Below are 18,829 nucleotides of genomic sequence, written 5' to 3'. Positions count from 1 at the left end.
TACTCATTAAATGCAGCTGCTCTGATTATCAATAATTGGTAAACAATTAGACCAGAGAAGTAGAGTCCTAAAATAGTGTGTTAAGAGAATAGGGACAAATTGGAATATTTCCCAAACTCAACACTTTTTTCATCTTTACCCAGTGAAGTCTTTATGACTTCTTGAACACCACAGAATAGTAGTCATGATTCTGTTTAAAGTGGTATCATATTTTGGGTGGGAAGTTTTGTTTTTCTTAAAAATACCTGAACGTATAGATGCAAACGGTGTGCTATGCATTTTTTTTCCCACTGAAGTTACCAAGTGCTAAAACGTTACCCAAATACGTTTTTGGAAATGGGCCTTAAGGATCTATAGCAAGTTTTCTAAATATCTTTTTTTTAAAAATATTTTATATATTTGACAGAGAGAGAGAGAGAGCCAGAGAGCACAAGAAGAGGGATGGGCAGAGGGAGAGGGAGAAGCAGGCTCTGCACTGAGCAGGGAGCCTGACTCAGGGCTCGATCCCAGGACCCTGGGATCATGACCTGAACCAAAGGCAGACGCTTAACCATCTGAGCCACCCAGGCACCCCTCTAAATATCTTTATTACGAGTAAATTATTGGTTCCTTGAAGATGGATTTGGTTTTTGGAAATTAGACATTTATTTGGTGCCATAGCTGGGGAGTAAGTTTAGGTGTGTTAGTATATCACATTTGGTCAAAAACAAAGTGAATTCTGGAAGCAGTTTCCAGAGAGGAATGCTGAAATGTTTTGCTCCTTGGCTATTTAAAGTTCAGTGATCTTTTAGGTATACAAATTCTGATGTGGTTGTTAAAAATCACCCCATTTCTTTATAATTACTCATCCCAGTTATCCCCTTCCTCCCCCTGAAGGTATTAAAGAAAGAAGTCGACCTTTCATTGTGTCTTTCCTGAATTCTGCTTTTAAAGTAGACAGGGGAGGGGCACCTGGCTGGCTCAGTCAGAAGCACATGCGACTCCTAATCTCAGGGTTGTGAGTTTGAGCCCCATGTTGGGTATAGAGATTACTTTAAATAAATAAAGTTTAAAAATAAATAAATACAGTAGACAGGGGATATACTTTGCCTTGGTCAACTCATGTCAGGTCAAGTAATACGAGAGGGAAACTGACTTGAGGAATTGCCATCCACTTTGCATATAGGCTCAGAAAAGCTAGTTGAGAAGTAGAGCCCATTTCCTAACTTAGATTCAGAAAACCTTGCTTGCTTCCTTGCTCCTCTTTCTTTCTTTCTTTCTTTCTTTCTTTTTTTTTTCTTTTACTGACTGTCAAAAGGTTACCATATGCTTTTTAAATAAAAACAGGAGAATTTACTTCATAAATTGTGTCTCGCTCACCTTTCTAAAATCCTCACTTTTTTTTTTAAGACTTTATTTATTTGACAGAGAGAGACACCACAAGACAGGGAACACAAGCAAGGAGAGTGGAAGAGGGAGAAGCAGGCTTCCCCGCCGAGCAGAGAGCCCGATGTGGGGCTCGATCCCAGGACCCCAGGATCATGACCTGAGCCGAAGGCAGATGCTTAACGACTGAGCCACCCAGGCGCCCCAAATCCCCACTTTCTGGGTTCACATGGAAAAGTGAATTTGTTCAGCTTTAATTATAGGAATAACTTTCATTGTTCTGCAAATAAAAGATGCTGCCACTTTATGCTGTAACATGGAGCCTCAGTTTAAAAACCGAACCATTATGAGAATAATTTAGTTGTAATGCATACAACTTTTAAAACCCAGGGCAATTTTTATTAATTTCATAAACACTTATACTGCAATAGGTAGAAATATGCTACCAAGAAAGCCTTAACACCTTGTTATTAACCACAGTTGAACACACGTAGAAATCCCTCATACCGACTAACGGTGCTGTCCTTCTGCTCTTAGTGCGCTCAGCACGCAGCGCTCCCCTCAGGAGGGTTTGTCTCGTCATCCGGGTGGTCGGTCACGTAGAAGCCACGCTCTTCTATCACCCGGTACAGTGTGATGTACTTGGAGGCCTTCCTCGTCCTTGGAACCACATACTTCTCAATGAACTCGTCTTTGCCCAGTGGCTCCTTGCCTTCTGTGGTCAGAATGCAGTTAATGAATGTGAGGGTGTAAGTGTAGCAGTTGTGACGGTCTTCTTCATACCTTACAAAACAAGCACGGGGAGAAAGGGAGGCTGAGGTTTCAAAGCGGCTCAGGCACAGGCCGTGAAGCCGCCGAGGGACTTGCAGGGTTGAGGTTGGGCTCCCCGCGCACTGGGTCTCCTGGTGCCCTGGACGACTGAGCTCCCAGAGTGCAGTTCTGAGGGACACTGGGCAGCTCAGGCTAATTCTGCTCGCAACTTAAGTAAGATAGGAGTGGACGCGCCTAGAGGTCCCGAGTGCTGACTTAAGTTGTACAGAAACTGCCAACGTGGGGAACTGACATTTTAGAAAGGGAGTTCCATTTCTAAGTTTTAGGGTATCCCAGTGTCTATACCTATTTTAAGGGAAGCCTCAGAACAGTTAGGTCCACAGGTATGCTATATATCTAAAGTGTTGAGGGAGCAAGAAATTGAGAAATAAATTTCAAAATTGCTAAATCATAAAAAGGAGTGTTAGGTATTTTTTACATTTTAAACATTTTTTAAAAATTTTAAGGGACTGTAATATGGCTTTTGCTGTATATATTAAATGTTAAGTATGTAAAAATGTCTAATCAAATAACTGGAGTACTAGGTTGTAGTCCTTTCGGTTCTTAAGACGGTGATTCTGTTGTGTAAATGTACACTGGCTCACCTCTGCGGAAAACCCCAGATCATTCAACCCCTGCTTACACTTTGTTACAGGCGCTACTGTCTCGGTACGGGCTCCACACAAAGTAGACACAGCTTAAGAGTCCTGTGAGCTGGGGTCACACCTGCGTGGGGAACGAGGGCCAGGGAGCTGGTGGTCCCTGCCGGCCTGTACCTCTGGGGCAGCCAGGCCCCCGTGGTGGAGAAGTCGTCCAGGTACTTGTCCCACTGATCCATCAGTCCAAACATGCCAGGCTGCAGTAACGGGATGCTTACACTCTGCTCCCACCCTGCTTCGTCTCGCTGGACGCCGTGCGTGGTGTAATTATACACAACTCCTGCAAGTGAAACTGGAGTCACGCGGAGGGGAGGCTTAAGGGAAGATGCACCTCTGTGAGAAGAGGTTGTCCGGAAACGGCAGCCACCACCATGGTCACTTTACATGAAGTTAGCCAGAGCGTACTTTCTGATGACTGTCAGAGAGCAGGAGACCAGGAGAGGCCCTAGAATCCCCTCCAGGGTCAGGCTGGAGAGGCAGCCACCACCTAGAGTCAGGGAGGATCGGGGGTGTTGGAGCCCCTGCCTCTCCTGCCCTCTGCACATCATTTCTTTCAGGGAAACCCAGGTCTTGCTCCACCTGCTCTTCAGCTCCGAGAAGTTGCCCGCAGCAGATGGAGACAATAATAGAGCCAGGATAATCCTCTCCAAATATTCTTGTTGAAGTTTTCTATGTACAAGGGGGTCTATCTGGTTTCCTTAAATCAGCACTAAATTTCCACTGAGACAGTGGGTCGTACATTTGACGGCTCATGTGGGTAAATCTGAGTCCAAAAACCCAGTACTGGGTTTCTGTTCACAGATCAGTTTCTGCTGCCTCGAGCAGTGCACTCACCATTTGTATTGGTTATTCCGACATGAAGATCGGATCTTCCGTCATACTCCCTGAAAGAAACATGAAGAGTTGGTATTTAAAGTAGGAGCGTGATCTTGGCTGGTGCCAGAACTTGCCATCAGTGACCAGGTGAGTGGAAGCACTGTTTCAAAACTGGTTGAGCCAAGAGTACATTTGAGGTAGAAAATACTCCCCTGGCCCCCCACCTGGCTTTTCTAGCCCCCCCCATTACTATTACTAAAGCCCCCTGTATAAAGTGTGCTGGAAGGCCAGCCCTGCTGGAGCATAAAATCAGCTTAACTCCTGGCTCCCCAGCAGAGCGGTGCATCTGGAGGTCAGTTGTTGAATCTTCCCTCCTTGTAGGTGAGGTTACAGCCTGTTCATCAGGCTGACCAGGGAAGGGATCCTGGGTGCATCTCAGTGGACCTCTACCATCAAAACTGAAATAGTGTCTTTTGGTCTTTGTAGCCCATGGCCACACTCACTTTTCCTGGACAGCCCTTGCTTCCTGAAATTACTCTTTACCTGAGACTGTTCATTAAATCTCTGACTCCATATGATAAACCTTCGTGTACAATCCCAAACCATCACTTACTAGCCCTGGGACATTAGCAAGTCACTTTCTCTGATCTCAGTTTCCTCATCTATAAAATGGGAATATCATAAACCTCCAGCAAGCTGGTTGTAAGAATAAAATGCCTGTCGAGTACCTGCCACATACAGGTGTCAAATAAATCAGAGGTAATTGTTAGATGATAAAGCTTCTTCACGAGACTGCAGGTTCCTCATGAAAGCAAGCAGTCCCAGGCTTTAAAATGACCAAGAACACAAACAGCTGCTCCACCTTCAGAGTGATCCTGCAGGTCATCTTGTTGCAGCCACTCTGAGTGTTTTGAGACCCTGTGGGTTCAGAGGCTGAGAATGAAGCTGGGCAAAATAGTACCAGTCTGACTAGAGTGCTGCACTTACAGTGTGATCTACCTTGAGATCACTGCCCCAGCGTGTCACTGCACTTTGTCTCCTGCCTAAATCCCAGCTGTTCCTTCCCTCCCCCCGTCCTTCGGTGGTTTCTCAGTCCTGCACAGATGTTTACCATGGGAACTGTGGGCCTGTCACTTGAAGTAAAGGGCTAGTGGCACCACAGGAAATAAGACTGACGAGGTCTCTGCCCTCTTGGAGTTTGCTCGCTTCCAGAGAAGACTTTTAGTTTAACAAGCCTTTAATAGTTAACTGCTCTTAAGGGGGAAAAATATAGAATGTTACAAAAGCATGTCATAGTGGCAGGGCCATTCCTCTCCCATACCACACCTTTGTATAAATTAAGAAAAGGTGACCCTTCCTCCCGCAGATGCAGCTCTGCCCAGAGTGTTTGGCTTGGCAAGTGTGGTGCAGACTGAGTTTCAGGACCCAAAACCACTTTGGCAAGGCAGTTTTGTGCAGTCCACAACCTGCACAACCATATGTGGCAGACCTGAGAGTTTGATGAGAACCGCGGTGAATCCTTTGGGTTATTGCGGGTTCTCTTTTACAAAGTAGGTGAAACTGTCTCAAGGTGAGTTGTGGGAGTCAGTCCTGAGGTTTTGGAAATTAGATGAGAGGGAAAGGAATAGTTTGGAAATTGTCCTTAGAAGGTCTGGTGCAAGGGACTACTTAGGTTTCTGCAGATCCTGGTCTTCGGGGATGGGAGGATGCCAAAGCATATAACCTGTTTCAACATCACCACCTCCCTTCTGCTGATGCCAAGCAAGGCTAGGCTCATCAGTATTGCTACCACATCGTAGAGTAAATAAATGCTTATTAGGGGCCCACCTGAAAGCCTATCATGTTCTAGAGAGCAGGGCCGTGGCTCCTTCACTGTGACATCCCTAGCGTTTCCCACACACAGCTGCTCAGTAAGGATTTGTTGAATGAACCAATGTTATGGCAAATAAATTCTGAATTTTAATCACTTTATTCAAAAGCTTTTGGGATCCAGCCAGTAGCATGAATGAGGGGATCTTATGAAACATTTTGGGCTTCATGATTCAGATAAGGGAAATGAAGGTTCTGCCAGTTATATTCAGAACTGAGTATAAGAATAGGACGGAAAGGAGTATGTTGGCTCAACATCGTGACTGGTGCCTGGGCCAGGTTTATCTGCCTTATCGCTGAACCTCACCACCCTGCAAGGTCAGCAGGACCCTCAATTTGCAGATGAGGAACTGAGACTGGAGGGTCTGGAGCTGGTCTGAATGGGGATAGGAATTGGGGGCTTTGTGGCAGCACAGGTCGCGCTGTTCTCTCTGCACCCTGCAGCCTCCAGGAGGGGCAGGGGTGCAGCACTCTGCACACTTTGGTTCATTTCATCCACATAAAGGCAGGAAGGAAATCGATTAAGGAAGTTAGTAAGCAGGGAAGTGAATACACCACTCCAGCTGTCTTATCCCAAACCAGAGCTCTCGAGGGCACATGGGAGTTGGGAGCGTAGATTTCAAGGAGGCCAGGAGGTCTCAGCATTGGGTCACAATGATGTTCATGACCATGCTCATTCTGTAGTGTCCATGCTCTCATACCTGGCTCATGCTGGGCCGCTTCTAATTCCATTTGTAAACTCCGCAGGGACACTAAGGAGGCACAGCCCTTTCTTTTGATTTCTGAAATCTTAAAGTCAGGTGGTATCCACAATTGAGGTAGACCATCTCTGGTCTTCAATTTAATTCATCTCTATTGCAGAAGAGTCTGGATGTGGCCTTTCTTCAGGCTTTGTACATTGTTCCTGTTTGTCACAGAAATTACAGACTAACTCGCGGTAAAGAAATTATTTTGATTAGAGTAGCTGCTGGGTCATTTTCCCAATTAGCCTCTTAGCACAAAATCTATGAGTAAAAAAAAGCTCCAAGCTATCAGTTTTCCTCTGTTAAGATTGTATAAGCAGGTTTGACCTTCCCTTATTCTTCATATAGTCTTGCACTAATCACTCTAGGAAAGTACATACACCATCTATCTTTATGAAATGAATAGACCTACATTTTAGGATTTGATGCCAAAACACTGGCAAGATTACCCCCTAAACCTCATACTGTATAGCACATGTTAGAAAAGGAAAGTTTTCGGGGCGCCTGGGTAGCTCGATTGGTTAACTGTCCAACTCTTGGTTTCGGCTCAGGTCATGATCTCAGGCTCATGGGATCTGGTTGGACTGCGTCTGTCCCCGAAACCAAACCCGGCTTTGTGCTCAGGCGGGAAGTCTGCTGGAAATTCTCTCTTCCTTTTCTTCTCCCTCTGCCCTTCCACCACCACCACCACCACCCCCACCACCCCCACCCCCCACACACACTCTCTCTCTCCCTCTCTCTAAAATAAATCTTTATAGGAAAAGTTTTAGTGATTACAACACAGAAGCAAAAGTTTACAGAATCACTTAATATAACACTCAAAAAACACTGTACCTAAGGAACGTCCCTTGAGTTGGTCTGAGGAGGAATGAACATTTTTCTTGATGCCCGTTGGTAAATGGATTGGAGATGCTAACAGGTGCTTCCTCCAGCTTCCTTGAGCCCATGACTTGCTGGCAGAGGGGGCAGCTTTGGGGCACACTGAAGCTGTAGATGTATTTCTTACAGTGGCTGAATTTAATTAAAGGCTTTCCAGCCTGTGTATACTGCATGGCTTTCCTGTCCTGGGCAACCAGTGGCAGTTTCCCAAGACTTCCTTTTCCTCATTACCTGGCTAGCAAACGTATGCCTCCGGAGTAACCCGAACAACAGTGATGTCATTCTGATTGACGGCTTCAGAAGCCAAACCAAGTAGGATTAACCAGTAACCAGACCTCCCCATAAACTGGTGTCTTAAAGAGCTAGTTTTCATTCGTGCTCACTTACAAAGTTTCTTTCCAGCCTTGTACGCTTTACAACGGTCAACACGCAGCTCCTACTCATCTTTTAAAGCCCTACTTTTCTGTGAAATCTTCCTTCGCTTCCTTGAGCGTTCCCTTGCACTGGCAGAAGTGGATTCATATTTCTACTAGCGTTCTGATATTTGATTAGCCATTAGTCTGTGAGCTTCTTGCAGTTAGGGACCCCCATTTATTTCTGTGTTTCTAGAATAGGTGATGTTGTTTTGTTGTTGGATAAATATGTGAAATCCTTGGAGGCTATTTTCTTTTGATGTTTTATCTTGCTCATAAAAAATTAACAGCAGTTAGAAATAGGGATAGTGGTTGCCCTAGGTGGGGACGGGAGGGGTACTGAGTAGGAGAAGGCAGGAGGGAGTTTCTGTGGCCTGGGGCTTCTCTGCTTCATTATCAAGGGGTTGGTTGTATTAAGTATTCAGTTTGTGAAAATTCATCAAGCTGGACATTTTACTACATGCACTGTATGATTCTCCAAGTTTAAAATAAGTTTGAGAAACCGCAAAAAAAGAAAGAAAGGTAATGTCCCCTGTTCGTCCATAACATTTTTCCACTCACCAAATCCTGTTCCCTGAGAAAACTAATAGTAAGGTAAATGAGTATTGCCCCATAATTTTTTTTAAATCCCGGTGTTGTGATAACAGTATGCTGTTTTGAAATGTGTGTATTTCTCTCATCTCAGAAATTTAGCTACAGTATTAGGACTATAGGTCCAGCTCATCCTTTCAGATGACTGCATAGGAATCCATAGTTTGATTGCACCACACTTTTTTTTTTTTTTTTTAAGTAATCTCTACACCCAACATGGAGCTTGAACTCACAACCCCGAGATCAAGAGTCGCATGTGCTTCTGAGTGAGCCAGCCAGGGACCCCTGCACCATACTTCATTTAACCAATCCCCTATCAGTGCCTATAGTTCCAGAGAAAAGCAATGGTAAAGGGAAGATCTGTGGGTATCATGGCGGGTATAGTCGCTTCAGAAAAGTGTTTCACAGCATGCCTTTAAATAAATTACACTATGCCAGGCGCCTGGGTGGCTCAGTCGTTAAGCATCTGCCTTCGGCTCAGGTCATGATCCCAGGGTCCTGGGATCGAGCCCCGCATCAGGCTCCCTGCTCAGCAGGAAGCCTGCTTCTCCCTCTCCCGCTCCCCCTGCTTGTGTTCCCTCTCTCGCTGTGTCTCTCTCTGTCAAATAAATAAATAAAATCTTTTTTAAAATAAATAAATAAATAAATTACACTATGCTGAGATGCAGAAAAGTGCATATTAAGTATTAATAATGTGAAAATGATCATCAGACTCACAGAACTAGAAAAAACCCTTAGAAATCCTTTCAAGCATCTTCTCTTCTTACAGTGAAGGCAGACAGGCTCTATAGCTAGATGCCCAGCTCGGGTGACCAAGGTCTGAGGTGGTTCATTATTAATATAAATCATGCAGCTATTGTTTGATTATTTGAGTGACCCAAGTTATTTTCTTTTTTTTTTTTAATTTTTTAGAATTTTTTTAAAGATTTTATTTATTCATCTGAGAGAGAGAGAGACCATGAGAGAGAGCACGAGCGGGGAGGAGAGGGAGAAGCAGGCTCCCAGCTGAGCAGGACCCTGGACGAATGACCTGAGCCAAAGGCAGATGCTTAACCGACTGAGCCACCCAGGTGCCCCCCAAATTATTTTCAACTGAGAATATATTCATCTTCATGACACCAGTACCAAGAGGAATTTTTAATCTTATGAAAAGGAACTGAGGCATCATGCCTTGATAAACGTTTTTAATACACTAGCATTCTCCTTTCCAAAAACACAGGCATCTAGGGGCACCTGGCTGGCTCAGTTGGTGGAGCATGTGACCCTTGATCTCGGGGTTGTGAGTTTGAGCCCCACACTGGGTGTACAGGTTACTTAAAAATAAATTTAAAAACTCTTAAAAACACAGACATCTTAAATCCTTTTTTACCTTATTTTCTCTGTTTCTAAAAATCTTCTTATGGTAAAAATAAAACATAGATACAGATGATAACACAAAACAAATGTATAGTTTAATGAATTATTTTATTGTGAACCCCTTGTAAGTATCACTCAAGTCCAGAACTAGAACTTTTCCAGCCATCTCAGAGGCCTCTGTCATTCCATCCCCACCCCCGGCTTCTTCCAAAAGTGACCCCCACCCCCACTTTTATAGTAATCACTCCTTGTGCTTCATTTTGGTTTCATCATCCAAGTGTGCATCCATAGACACTATGGTTGAGTCTTAGCCATTTAAGCATTTTTGTTCTGTGTTTTAAGTTTTGGTTCCTTTTCCTTCCTCTGATTTTTCTTATCATGTATCTGTGAAGCATCCAGATCATTGGACCTGTAGCGTCTCCCACAGTCTGTTGCCGACTGCTTACTCAAGGTCTAGTTCAACACACTGCTGGGCCCTCCGCACAGCCTTCAAAGTTCCAGCTGGTTCCAGAGACTGGGTCAGACTCAGGTCCTATGCTCTTGGAAAGACCATGGCTGGTAATGTGTTCTCTCATCAGAAGCACATCAAGTCTGGTCTTACTCTTTTTTTATGTTAGTCCCCATTATTCTCAGTGCTTAGAGATCCATTCATTCACTGGCAGTGGTACACTGATGATATTCTAAGTCCATCATGTTGTTTTCATACATTAGTTGGAATAATAGTATGAGGAGACACTTCCCCTGAGCTATTACTTACTTACACAGTGGTGCAGGCATACTGGAAGGATTGGATACGTGTCTGATTCTTTATCCACATTTCAAGAGAATGAGGACATCTCTGACATACTCAGAAAGTGCCCAGTTGGTTTCATATCTGTTTTACTCTAATGCCACTTAATGAACTCCTAGGTGTGAACATATTAGCTGGATTTCAACCCAATGTGGTTTTTATTCTTGTCAAAGCTTATATTGTCCCATTTTGACCTCTTCAATTGGCTCCTGAGTCCTTTTCACATGAACCTACTAGTCACTGTTGATTTCCTTGTTATCTAGTCCTTCGAGATGTTCCAGGTTCATCTCAGACCTTTCCCAAACCCAGACCTGGAATCGGCCATTTCTCCAAGAAGCCCTGCTTTCTTTTTTTCAGTGGGAAATGGTATTTCAAGAGTACAGCCTGCCCACTAAGGATATTTATTGGTTATTTCTCCACCTTTTCAGTAAGCAGAGCAGGGTAAAAAAAAGTGCACACTTGCATGCCCACACATGAAGATAAAACACTTCATGGGTTCATATGGCTATTTCTAATTCAAATTCAGGACTACAGGGTTTTTACGTATGGTCTTCTACATTACATTTGCATCTCTTTTCTTCCACACTGAAAATTTTCGTTCTCAACGATACAGGGGATTATGGAATTAGAATGTTCCATAATTAATCATTTGCTTAATCCCACTTTACACATACAGTAGTCTCAGGGTAAGAATAGTAATACCACGCCTCCAATTATGATTACTAAATAGAGTTAAACATTGTTTTTGCATGTACTCTCCTCACCTTCTCTATTTAAAGGGTTGTTCTATATCTTCATTGTCAGAGCATCTACCATTGTAAATAATTATCCCTTCAATCCTCACTGAGGCTTAGCTTTACACACAAACTTATATTTAATGGTCACTACTTGTCTTTCCCTCACTCTCTAGTAATTATGGTTGTCTGAAGTTCATCCTCTAGAAAATTCCTTAGGGCTTATAGGAAGAATATTCCCTGAGTTGTTGCATGTTGATAACAATTTCTCTCTGTTCTTTATACTTGGAAGGTCAGTTTTGCTGGATGTAAAATCCTTGGCTGCCATTTTCTTTAATGTGTCATTCCATTTTCTTCTGGCATAAAGAACTGCTGTCCAGAAGCCTGATGACAAACTAATATTCTTTCTCTCATAAGTCATGTGTTCTTTTTTTTTTTTTAAGATTTTATTTATTTACTTGAGAGAGAGAGAGACGGAGGGAGAGTGCACAAGTAGGGGGGAGGGCAGAAAGAGGGAGAAGCAGACTCCCTGCTGAGCAGGGAGCCTGATGCGGGGCTGGATCCCAGGACCCCAGGACCATGAACTGAACCAAAAGCAGACACCCAACTGACTGAGCCACCCAAGCGCCCCCCATGTGTTCTTTTTTGCCAATATGGCCAGATGATTTGTTTCTTTCTTAAGATTCTATTTATTTGAGGGCGCCTGGGTGGCTCAGTTGGTTAAGCGACTGCCTTCGGCTCAGGTCATGATCCTGGAGTCCCTGGATCGAGTCCCGCATCCGGCTCCCTGCTCGGCAGGGAGTCTGCTTCTCCCTCTGACCCTCCCCCCTCTCATGTACTCGCTCTCTCTCATTCTCTCTCTCTCAAATAAATAAAATCTTTAAAAAAAAAAAAAAAGATTCTATTTATTTGAGAGAGTGAGAGAGAAAGAGAGCGCAAGTGGGGGGAGGGGCAGAGGGAGAGGCAGAAGCAGACTCCCTGCTGAGCAGGGAGCCCGATGTGGGGCTCGATCCCAGGACCCTGAGATCATGACCTGAGCCAAAGCCAGAGACACTTAACCTACTGAGCCACCCAGGTGCCCCAATTTTTTCTTTCTTTTTAAGATCAATACTTTTATCACAGTATGTCTTGATGTTGGTTATTTGACATTGATTTACTCAGGTTTGTGATGTGTGCTTTGAATATGTAGTTTCACATCATTTTTATTTCAGGAAATTTTTCATAAATTGTCTTTTTGAGTATTTTTTCTGTTTTCTTTGTTCTGGCTTTCTTCAAGAAATTCTGTTATCTATGTGTTGGATCCTTTGCCTAGCTTTGGTATTTCTCACTTCTAAAAATGGAGATAAAATATACACATCATAAAACACCTATTTAAAGTGTACAGTTCAGTGATTTGTATCTAATCTAAGTTTAGAACACTTGCATCACCACCAAAAATAAAGCTCCTGCCTGTTTGCAGTCATTCTCCATCCCTCACTCCCCACAGCTCCTGGCAACCATTAGTCTGCTTTCTGTCTATGGATCTGTCTATCTGGACATTTCATATAAATGGAATCATACAATATGTGGTCTTTTGTATCTGACTTCTTTCACTTAGCATCAAGTTTTCCAAGTTCATCCATGTTGTAGCATGTATCAGTTTTTTATAATAGTACATTGTATGTATAGACTACATTTTTTTAAAGGATTTTATTTATTTTTAGAGAGAGGAGAAGAGAGCGTGAGTGGGGGGCGGGGCAGAGGGAGAGGAGATAATCCCAAGCAGACTCCCAACTGAGTGCAGAGCCCAAGGTGGGGCTCAATCCCACAATCTCAAGATCATGACCTGAGCCGAAATCAAAAGTCAGACTCTTAACTAACTGAGCCACCCAGGGGCCCCTGTGTAGACCACATTTTATATATCCATTCATCAGTTGATGGGTTGTTTGGGTTGTTTCTGCTTTTTGGCTATTATGAATAATGCTGCTATAAACATTTCATATTCATGTACAAGTTTTTATGTGGATATATGTTTTCAGTTACCTCGATTATATACCTAGGAGGGATTTCTGGTTCACATAGTAATTCTATGTTTAACATTTTGAGAAACTACCAAGCTTTTTTTCAAAGTGGCTGCATCATTTTGCATTCCCACCAGCAATTTATGAGGGTTCCAATTTCTCCACATCACCAACACTTGTTATTGTCTGTATTTCTTATTTTCATCATCTTAGTGTTTTTCAAGTGCTACCTTTTCAGCTAATGCCTAATGATGACTAATGATGCTGAACATCATTTCACGTGCCTATTGGCCATTTGTAGGTCTTTAGAGTAAGGTTTATGCAAATCCTGTGCCCATTTTTTAAATTGCATTATTTGTCTTTTTATTTTTGACTTGTAAGATTTCTTTATATATCCTGGATATACATCCTATATATTTTAAATACTGTCTTTTGGGGGCACCTGGGTGGCTCTCTCTATATAATAAACAAATAAAATCTTTAAAAAAAAATTAAAAAGTAAAATACTGTCTTTTCATTTTCCTGATGGTGTTACTTAAAAAAAAAATTTTTTTTTGTTGAAGTAGAATTTATCTGTTTTTCTTCTTTTTTTGCTTATGCTTTTGGTGTCCCATCTAAAATTTCACTGCCTAATCCAAGGTCATGAAGATTTATGCCTTTGTTTTCTTTTAAGTTTTATAGTGTTAGCTCTTACATTTAGGTCCCTGGTGATCCATTTTGAGTTAATTTTTGTTTATTTGAGAGAGAGAGAGAGAGAGAGAGAGAGAGCACGAGTGGGGGGAGGGGCAGAGGGAGAAGCAGACTCCCCCCTGAGCAGGAAGCCTGATGCAGGGCTCAATCCCAGGACCCTGAGATCATGACCTGAGCTGAAGGCAGACACTCAACCAACTGAACCACCCCAGTGCCCCAAATTTGAGTTAATTTTTATATATGGTCTAACTTATTCTCTTGCACATGGATATCCTGTTGTTCCTGTATGATTTGGTGAAAATACTATTCTTTCACTGTTGAACTGATTTGGCACCCTTTCCAAAAATTAATTGAAAAGCAACATGCAGAATGTGAGAAAGTATTTGCAAATCATATATCTAATAACAGGTTAATATCCAGAGTATATAAAGAACTCCTACAACTCAATAGCAAACAAAAACAAACAAACAAAAAAACCACCAAACAATCCAATTTAAAAACAGGCAGAAGAACTGAATAGACATTTTTCCAAAGAAGACATGCCAACAGGTACATGATAAGGTGCTTAACATCACTAATCATCAGGGAAATGCAAATCAAAACCACAATGAGTTATCACTTCACACCTGTTAGAATGGCTGTCATCAAAAAGACAAGAGATGATTGTTGACAAAGATGTAGAGAAAAGAGAATCCTTGTGTAAGTTGGTGCAGCCACTATGAAAAACAGTATGGAGGTTCCTCCAAAAATTAAAAATACAACTACCGTATGATCAAGGAGTCCTGCTTTCTGGGTATATAGCTAAAGGAAATGAAAACAGGATATCAAAGTGTTATTTTCTGCCTGGGTGGCTCAGTCGGTTAAGCGTCTGCCTTCAGCTCAGGTCATGATCCCAGGGTCCTGGGATTGAGCCCTGCATCTCCCTCTCCCTCTGTCCTCCTTCCCCCCACACCCCACTGGTGTGTTCTCTCTCTCTCACACTCTGCTTTCTCTCAAATAAATAAATAAAATCTTTAAAAAAAAAAAAAGTATTGGGTCACCTAGGTGGCTCAGTCGGTTAAGCATCTGCCTTCAGCTCAGGTCACGATCCCAGGGTCCTGGGATCAAGCCCCACGTCGGGCTCCCTGCTCAGTGGGGAGTCTGCTTCTCCCTCTCCCTCTCCCTCTGTGCTCTCTCTCTCTCTCAAATAAATAAATAATTTTTTAAAAAATAAAAATAAAAAAAGTTACCTTCACTGCCATGTTAATTGCGGCATTATTTACTATAGCCAAGTTATAGAAACATCTTAAGTGTCAATCAACAGATAAATGGATATAGAAGATGTGGTATATAGATATACAATGGACTATTATTCAGCCCTGAGAAAGAGAAAGGACATCTTGCCATGTGTAACAACATGGATGGAGCTTGAAGGCATTATGCTAAGTGAAATAAACCAGACAGAAAAAGACAAATACTGCATGTTATCACTTATATGTGAAATCTAAAAAAAAAAAAAAAGTCAAACTCATAGAAACAAAGAGTGGAGAAAGTGGTTGTGGTTGCAGTGAGGAGGATGGATGGGGGAGATAGGGAGAGGTTGGTAAAAGGATACAAACTTTCAGCTATAAGATGAACGAGGTCTGGGGATGTAATGTAAATCATGGTGATTATACATTGTGATCAACAATGTATTATATACCTAATATTTCCTAACAGAATAGAACTAAAATGTTCTCACACACAGACACAAAAGGTAAAAATGTGTGGTGAGGTGACAGATGTGTTAATTAAATAGATGATAGAAACCCTTTCACAATGTATACATATATCAAATTACCATGATGTACACTTTAAATACCTTACACTTTTGTCAATCATACATCAATAAAGCAGGGGGAAAAAAACCACAAAAATTAACTAACCACAATGTGAGGGTTTATTTCTGGACTCTCAAATCTATTTCATTGATCTCTGTGTCTATCTGTATGCCTGTACCACAGTCTTTAATAATGTAGCTTTCTAGTAAGTTTTAAAATTGGGATGTGTGAATCCTCCAAATTTATTTTTCTTATTCCAGAGCTTGTTTGGGTCCCTTGCATTTCCATATAAATGTTATGGTCAACTTCTCAATTCATGCAAAGAAGCTAGTGGGAAATTTGATGGGATTGCATTGAATTTGTACCATCAGCTGGGGAGTACTACAGTCTTAACAAGTGTAGATCTTCCAATTCGTTTATTTATTCAGGTCTTCTTTAATTTCTTTTGATGATTTTTTTTTTCCTTTTCAGTGTCCAAATCTCACACCCTTTTGTTAATTTTTTTCCCAAATATTTTATTATTTTCTATGTTACTATAAATTGGAACTATTTTCTTAATTTCTTCTTCAGGTTATTCATTGCTAGTGTACAGAAATACAATTGATTTTTGTGTATTGATCTTGTTTCCTGCAACCTCGCTGAACTAATTTCTTTAATGTTTTTTGTGGATTCCTTAAGATTTCCTATATACAAGATCATGTCATCTGCAAATAAGTATACAAGATCATCTCATCTTCCTTTCCAATGAAAACCTTTTATTTCTTTTTCTTGTCTACTTGCTGTAGCTGGAAACTCTAGTACAGTGTTGAATAGAAGTGACAAGAGTGAACATCCTTACCCTGTTCCTGATCTTAGAAGGAAAACTTCCAGTCTTTAACCATTAAGTCTAATATTAACTGTGAGTTTCTGGTAGATGATCTTATCATGTTGAGCAAGTTCCCTTCTTTTCCTAGTTTTTTGAGTGTTTTTGTCATAGAAAGGTATTGGATTTTTTTCAAATGCTCTTCCCACATCTACTGAAATGACCATATGATTTTTTCTTATTCTATTTACCTGATGAATTACATTGATATATTTATTTTTTTAAGATTTTATTTATTTGACAGAGAGAGTACAAGCAGGGGGAGTGGCAAGCAGAGGGAGAGGGAGAAGCAGGCTCCCTGCAGAGCAGAGAGCCCAATGCAGGGCTTGATCCCAGGACCCTGGGATTATGACCCGGGCCGAAGGCAGACACTTAACCTACTGAGCCACCCAGGCACTCCTACACTGATAGATTTTTGTATGTTGAACCAATCTTGCATTCCTGGGATAAATCCCACATGGTCATGGTGTATAATCCTTTTTATATGCTGCTGGATTTGGTTTGCTAGTATTTTGTTGAAGATTTTTATGTTTTCATTATTAAAGTATACTGATCTATAGTTTTCTTTGGCTTGGTACCAAGGTAGCACTGGCCTCAAAGAATGGGAAGTGTTTCTTCTTCCAGTTTTGTTATTGTTGTTGTTTGTTTGTTTTGTTTTGTTTGCAAGAATTTGTAAAAGATTAGTGGTAATTCTTATTTAAATATTCAGTAAAGGGGCACCTGGGTGGCTCAGTCAATTAAGCATCTGCCTTCTCTCTCACTCTCTCAAACAAATAAATAAAATAAGTGTTCAGTAAAATTCAACAGTGAAGCTATTGGGTCTGGGCTTTTCTTTGGGGGAAGTTTTTTGATTACTAATTCAATCTCTTGACTTGTTAAAGGTCTATTCATATTTTCTATTTCTTTTTTTTTAATGTTAGTCTTTCACATTTATCTTATTTTATTTAAGAGAGAGAGAAAGCACTTATGAGCAGTGGGAGAAGGGTTAGGGAGAGAGAGAATCCAATACACAGGGTTATCTGTTATATGAGATCACAGCCTGAGACAAAATCAAGGGCCAGATGCTTAAACGACTGAGCCACCCAGGTGCCCCTTTCTATTTCTTCTTGAATCAGTTTCACTAGTTTGTGTCTCTCTAGAAATTTGTCCATTTCATCTAAGTCTAATTTGTTGGCATACAAATGCTCATAATATTAGCGTATAACTTATTTTTGTAAGGTTGGTAGTAATATCCCCTTTTTCATGCCTGATGTTAATAATTTGAGTCTTCTCCATTTTTTTCTTTGGCATTCTAACTAGTTTGTCAATTTTGTTGATTTTTTTCAAAGAACCAAGTTTTTGTTTTATTGATTTTCACTATTGTGTCTTTATACTCTATTTCATTTCTTTATGCACAGACCTTTATTATTTTCTTACTTCTGCTTATTTTATGTTTAGTTTCCTCTTCTAGTGTCTTACAGTAGAAGATTACATTATTGACTTAAGATATTTCTTTTTTTCTAAGTTTTTATTTAAATTCCAGGTAGTTAACATAATGTGCAATGTTAGTTTCAGGTATACAGTATAGTGATTCAACACTTCCATACATCACCAGTGCTTATCACAAGTGCACTCCTTAATCCCCACTACTTATTTAAATCATCTCCTCACCCACCTCCCTTCTAATAACCATCAGTTCGTTTTCTGCAGTTAAGAGTCTCTTTCAATAAATAAAATCTTCAAAAAAAAAAAAAAGTCTCTTTCTTGGTTTCTCTCTTTCTCCCCTTTGCTCATCTCATTTGTCTTAGTTCTTAAATTCCACACAGGAGGGAAATCATATGGTATTTGTCTTTCTCTGACTGACTTATTTCACGTATCATAATACTGTCTAGCTCCATCCACCTCATTGCAAATGGCAAGATTTCATTCTTTTTTATGGCTGAGTAATGTTCCATTGTATATATATACCACCTCTTCTTTATCCATTCATCAATCGATGGACCCTTGGGCTGTTTCCATAATTAGGCTATTGGAGATAATGCTGCTATAAACATCAGTGTGCACATATCCCTTTGAATTAGTATTTTTGTGTTCTTTGGGTAAATACCTAGTGGTGCAATTGCTGGATGGTAGGGTAGTTCTATTTTTAACTTTTTGAGGAATGTCCATACTGTTTTCTAGAGTGGCTTCACCAGTTTGCATTCCCACTAACAGTGCAAGAGGGTTCCCCTTTCTCTGCATCTTCACCAACACCTGTTGTTCCTTGTGTTGTTGATTTTAGCCATTCTGACTGTTGTGAGGTAATATTTCATTGTAGTTTTGATTTGCATTTCCCTGATGATAAGTGATGTTGAGCATCTTTTCGTGTTTTATTTTTTATTTTTAACAGAGGCATTTGAAGCTATAAATTTCCCTCTAAGCACTGCTTTCAATGCATGCTCTATGTTTTGGTATGTTGTATTTTTATTTTTATT

At 41.1% G+C, this 18,829-nt stretch overlaps 1 protein-coding gene across 1 annotated transcript; it reads right to left on the bottom strand.

Annotated features, from left to right (window-relative positions):
- Positions 1 to 1,752: 1,752 nt before the first annotated feature.
- MKRN2OS (MKRN2 opposite strand) lies at positions 1,753 to 7,377 on the bottom strand. Its single transcript, XM_036073572.2, has 4 exons — positions 7,097 to 7,377; positions 3,669 to 3,718; positions 2,952 to 3,114; positions 1,753 to 2,148 (listed from the first exon to the last, which is right to left on the bottom strand). The coding sequence occupies exons 1-4, from the start codon at positions 7,312 to 7,314 to the stop codon at positions 1,908 to 1,910; spliced, it is 672 nt and encodes a 223-aa protein (XP_035929465.1). The 5' UTR covers positions 7,315 to 7,377; the 3' UTR covers positions 1,753 to 1,907.
- Between the last annotated feature and the right edge of the window lie 11,452 nt (positions 7,378 to 18,829).

The sequence above is a fragment of the Halichoerus grypus genome, chromosome 1 (assembly GCF_964656455.1).
Source record: "Halichoerus grypus chromosome 1, mHalGry1.hap1.1, whole genome shotgun sequence".
NCBI lineage: Eukaryota > Metazoa > Chordata > Mammalia > Carnivora > Phocidae > Halichoerus > Halichoerus grypus.
This window is presented reverse-complemented; position numbering and strand designations above follow the sequence as displayed.

Bases quoted from the DNA above. Each gene is read 5' to 3' on its own strand.
- MKRN2OS (XM_036073572.2), bottom strand. From the start codon at position 7,314: ATGCAGTATACACAGGCTGGAAAGCCTTTAATTAAATTCAGCCACTGT. The intron at 3,115-3,668 runs GTGAGTGCACTG...TTTCACTTGCAG, and splicing joins CGGAATAACCAATACAAATG to GAGTTGTGTATAATTACACC. The intron at 2,149-2,951 runs GTACAGGCCGGC...TTGTTTTGTAAG, and splicing joins GGGGCCTGGCTGCCCCAGAG to GTATGAAGAAGACCGTCACA.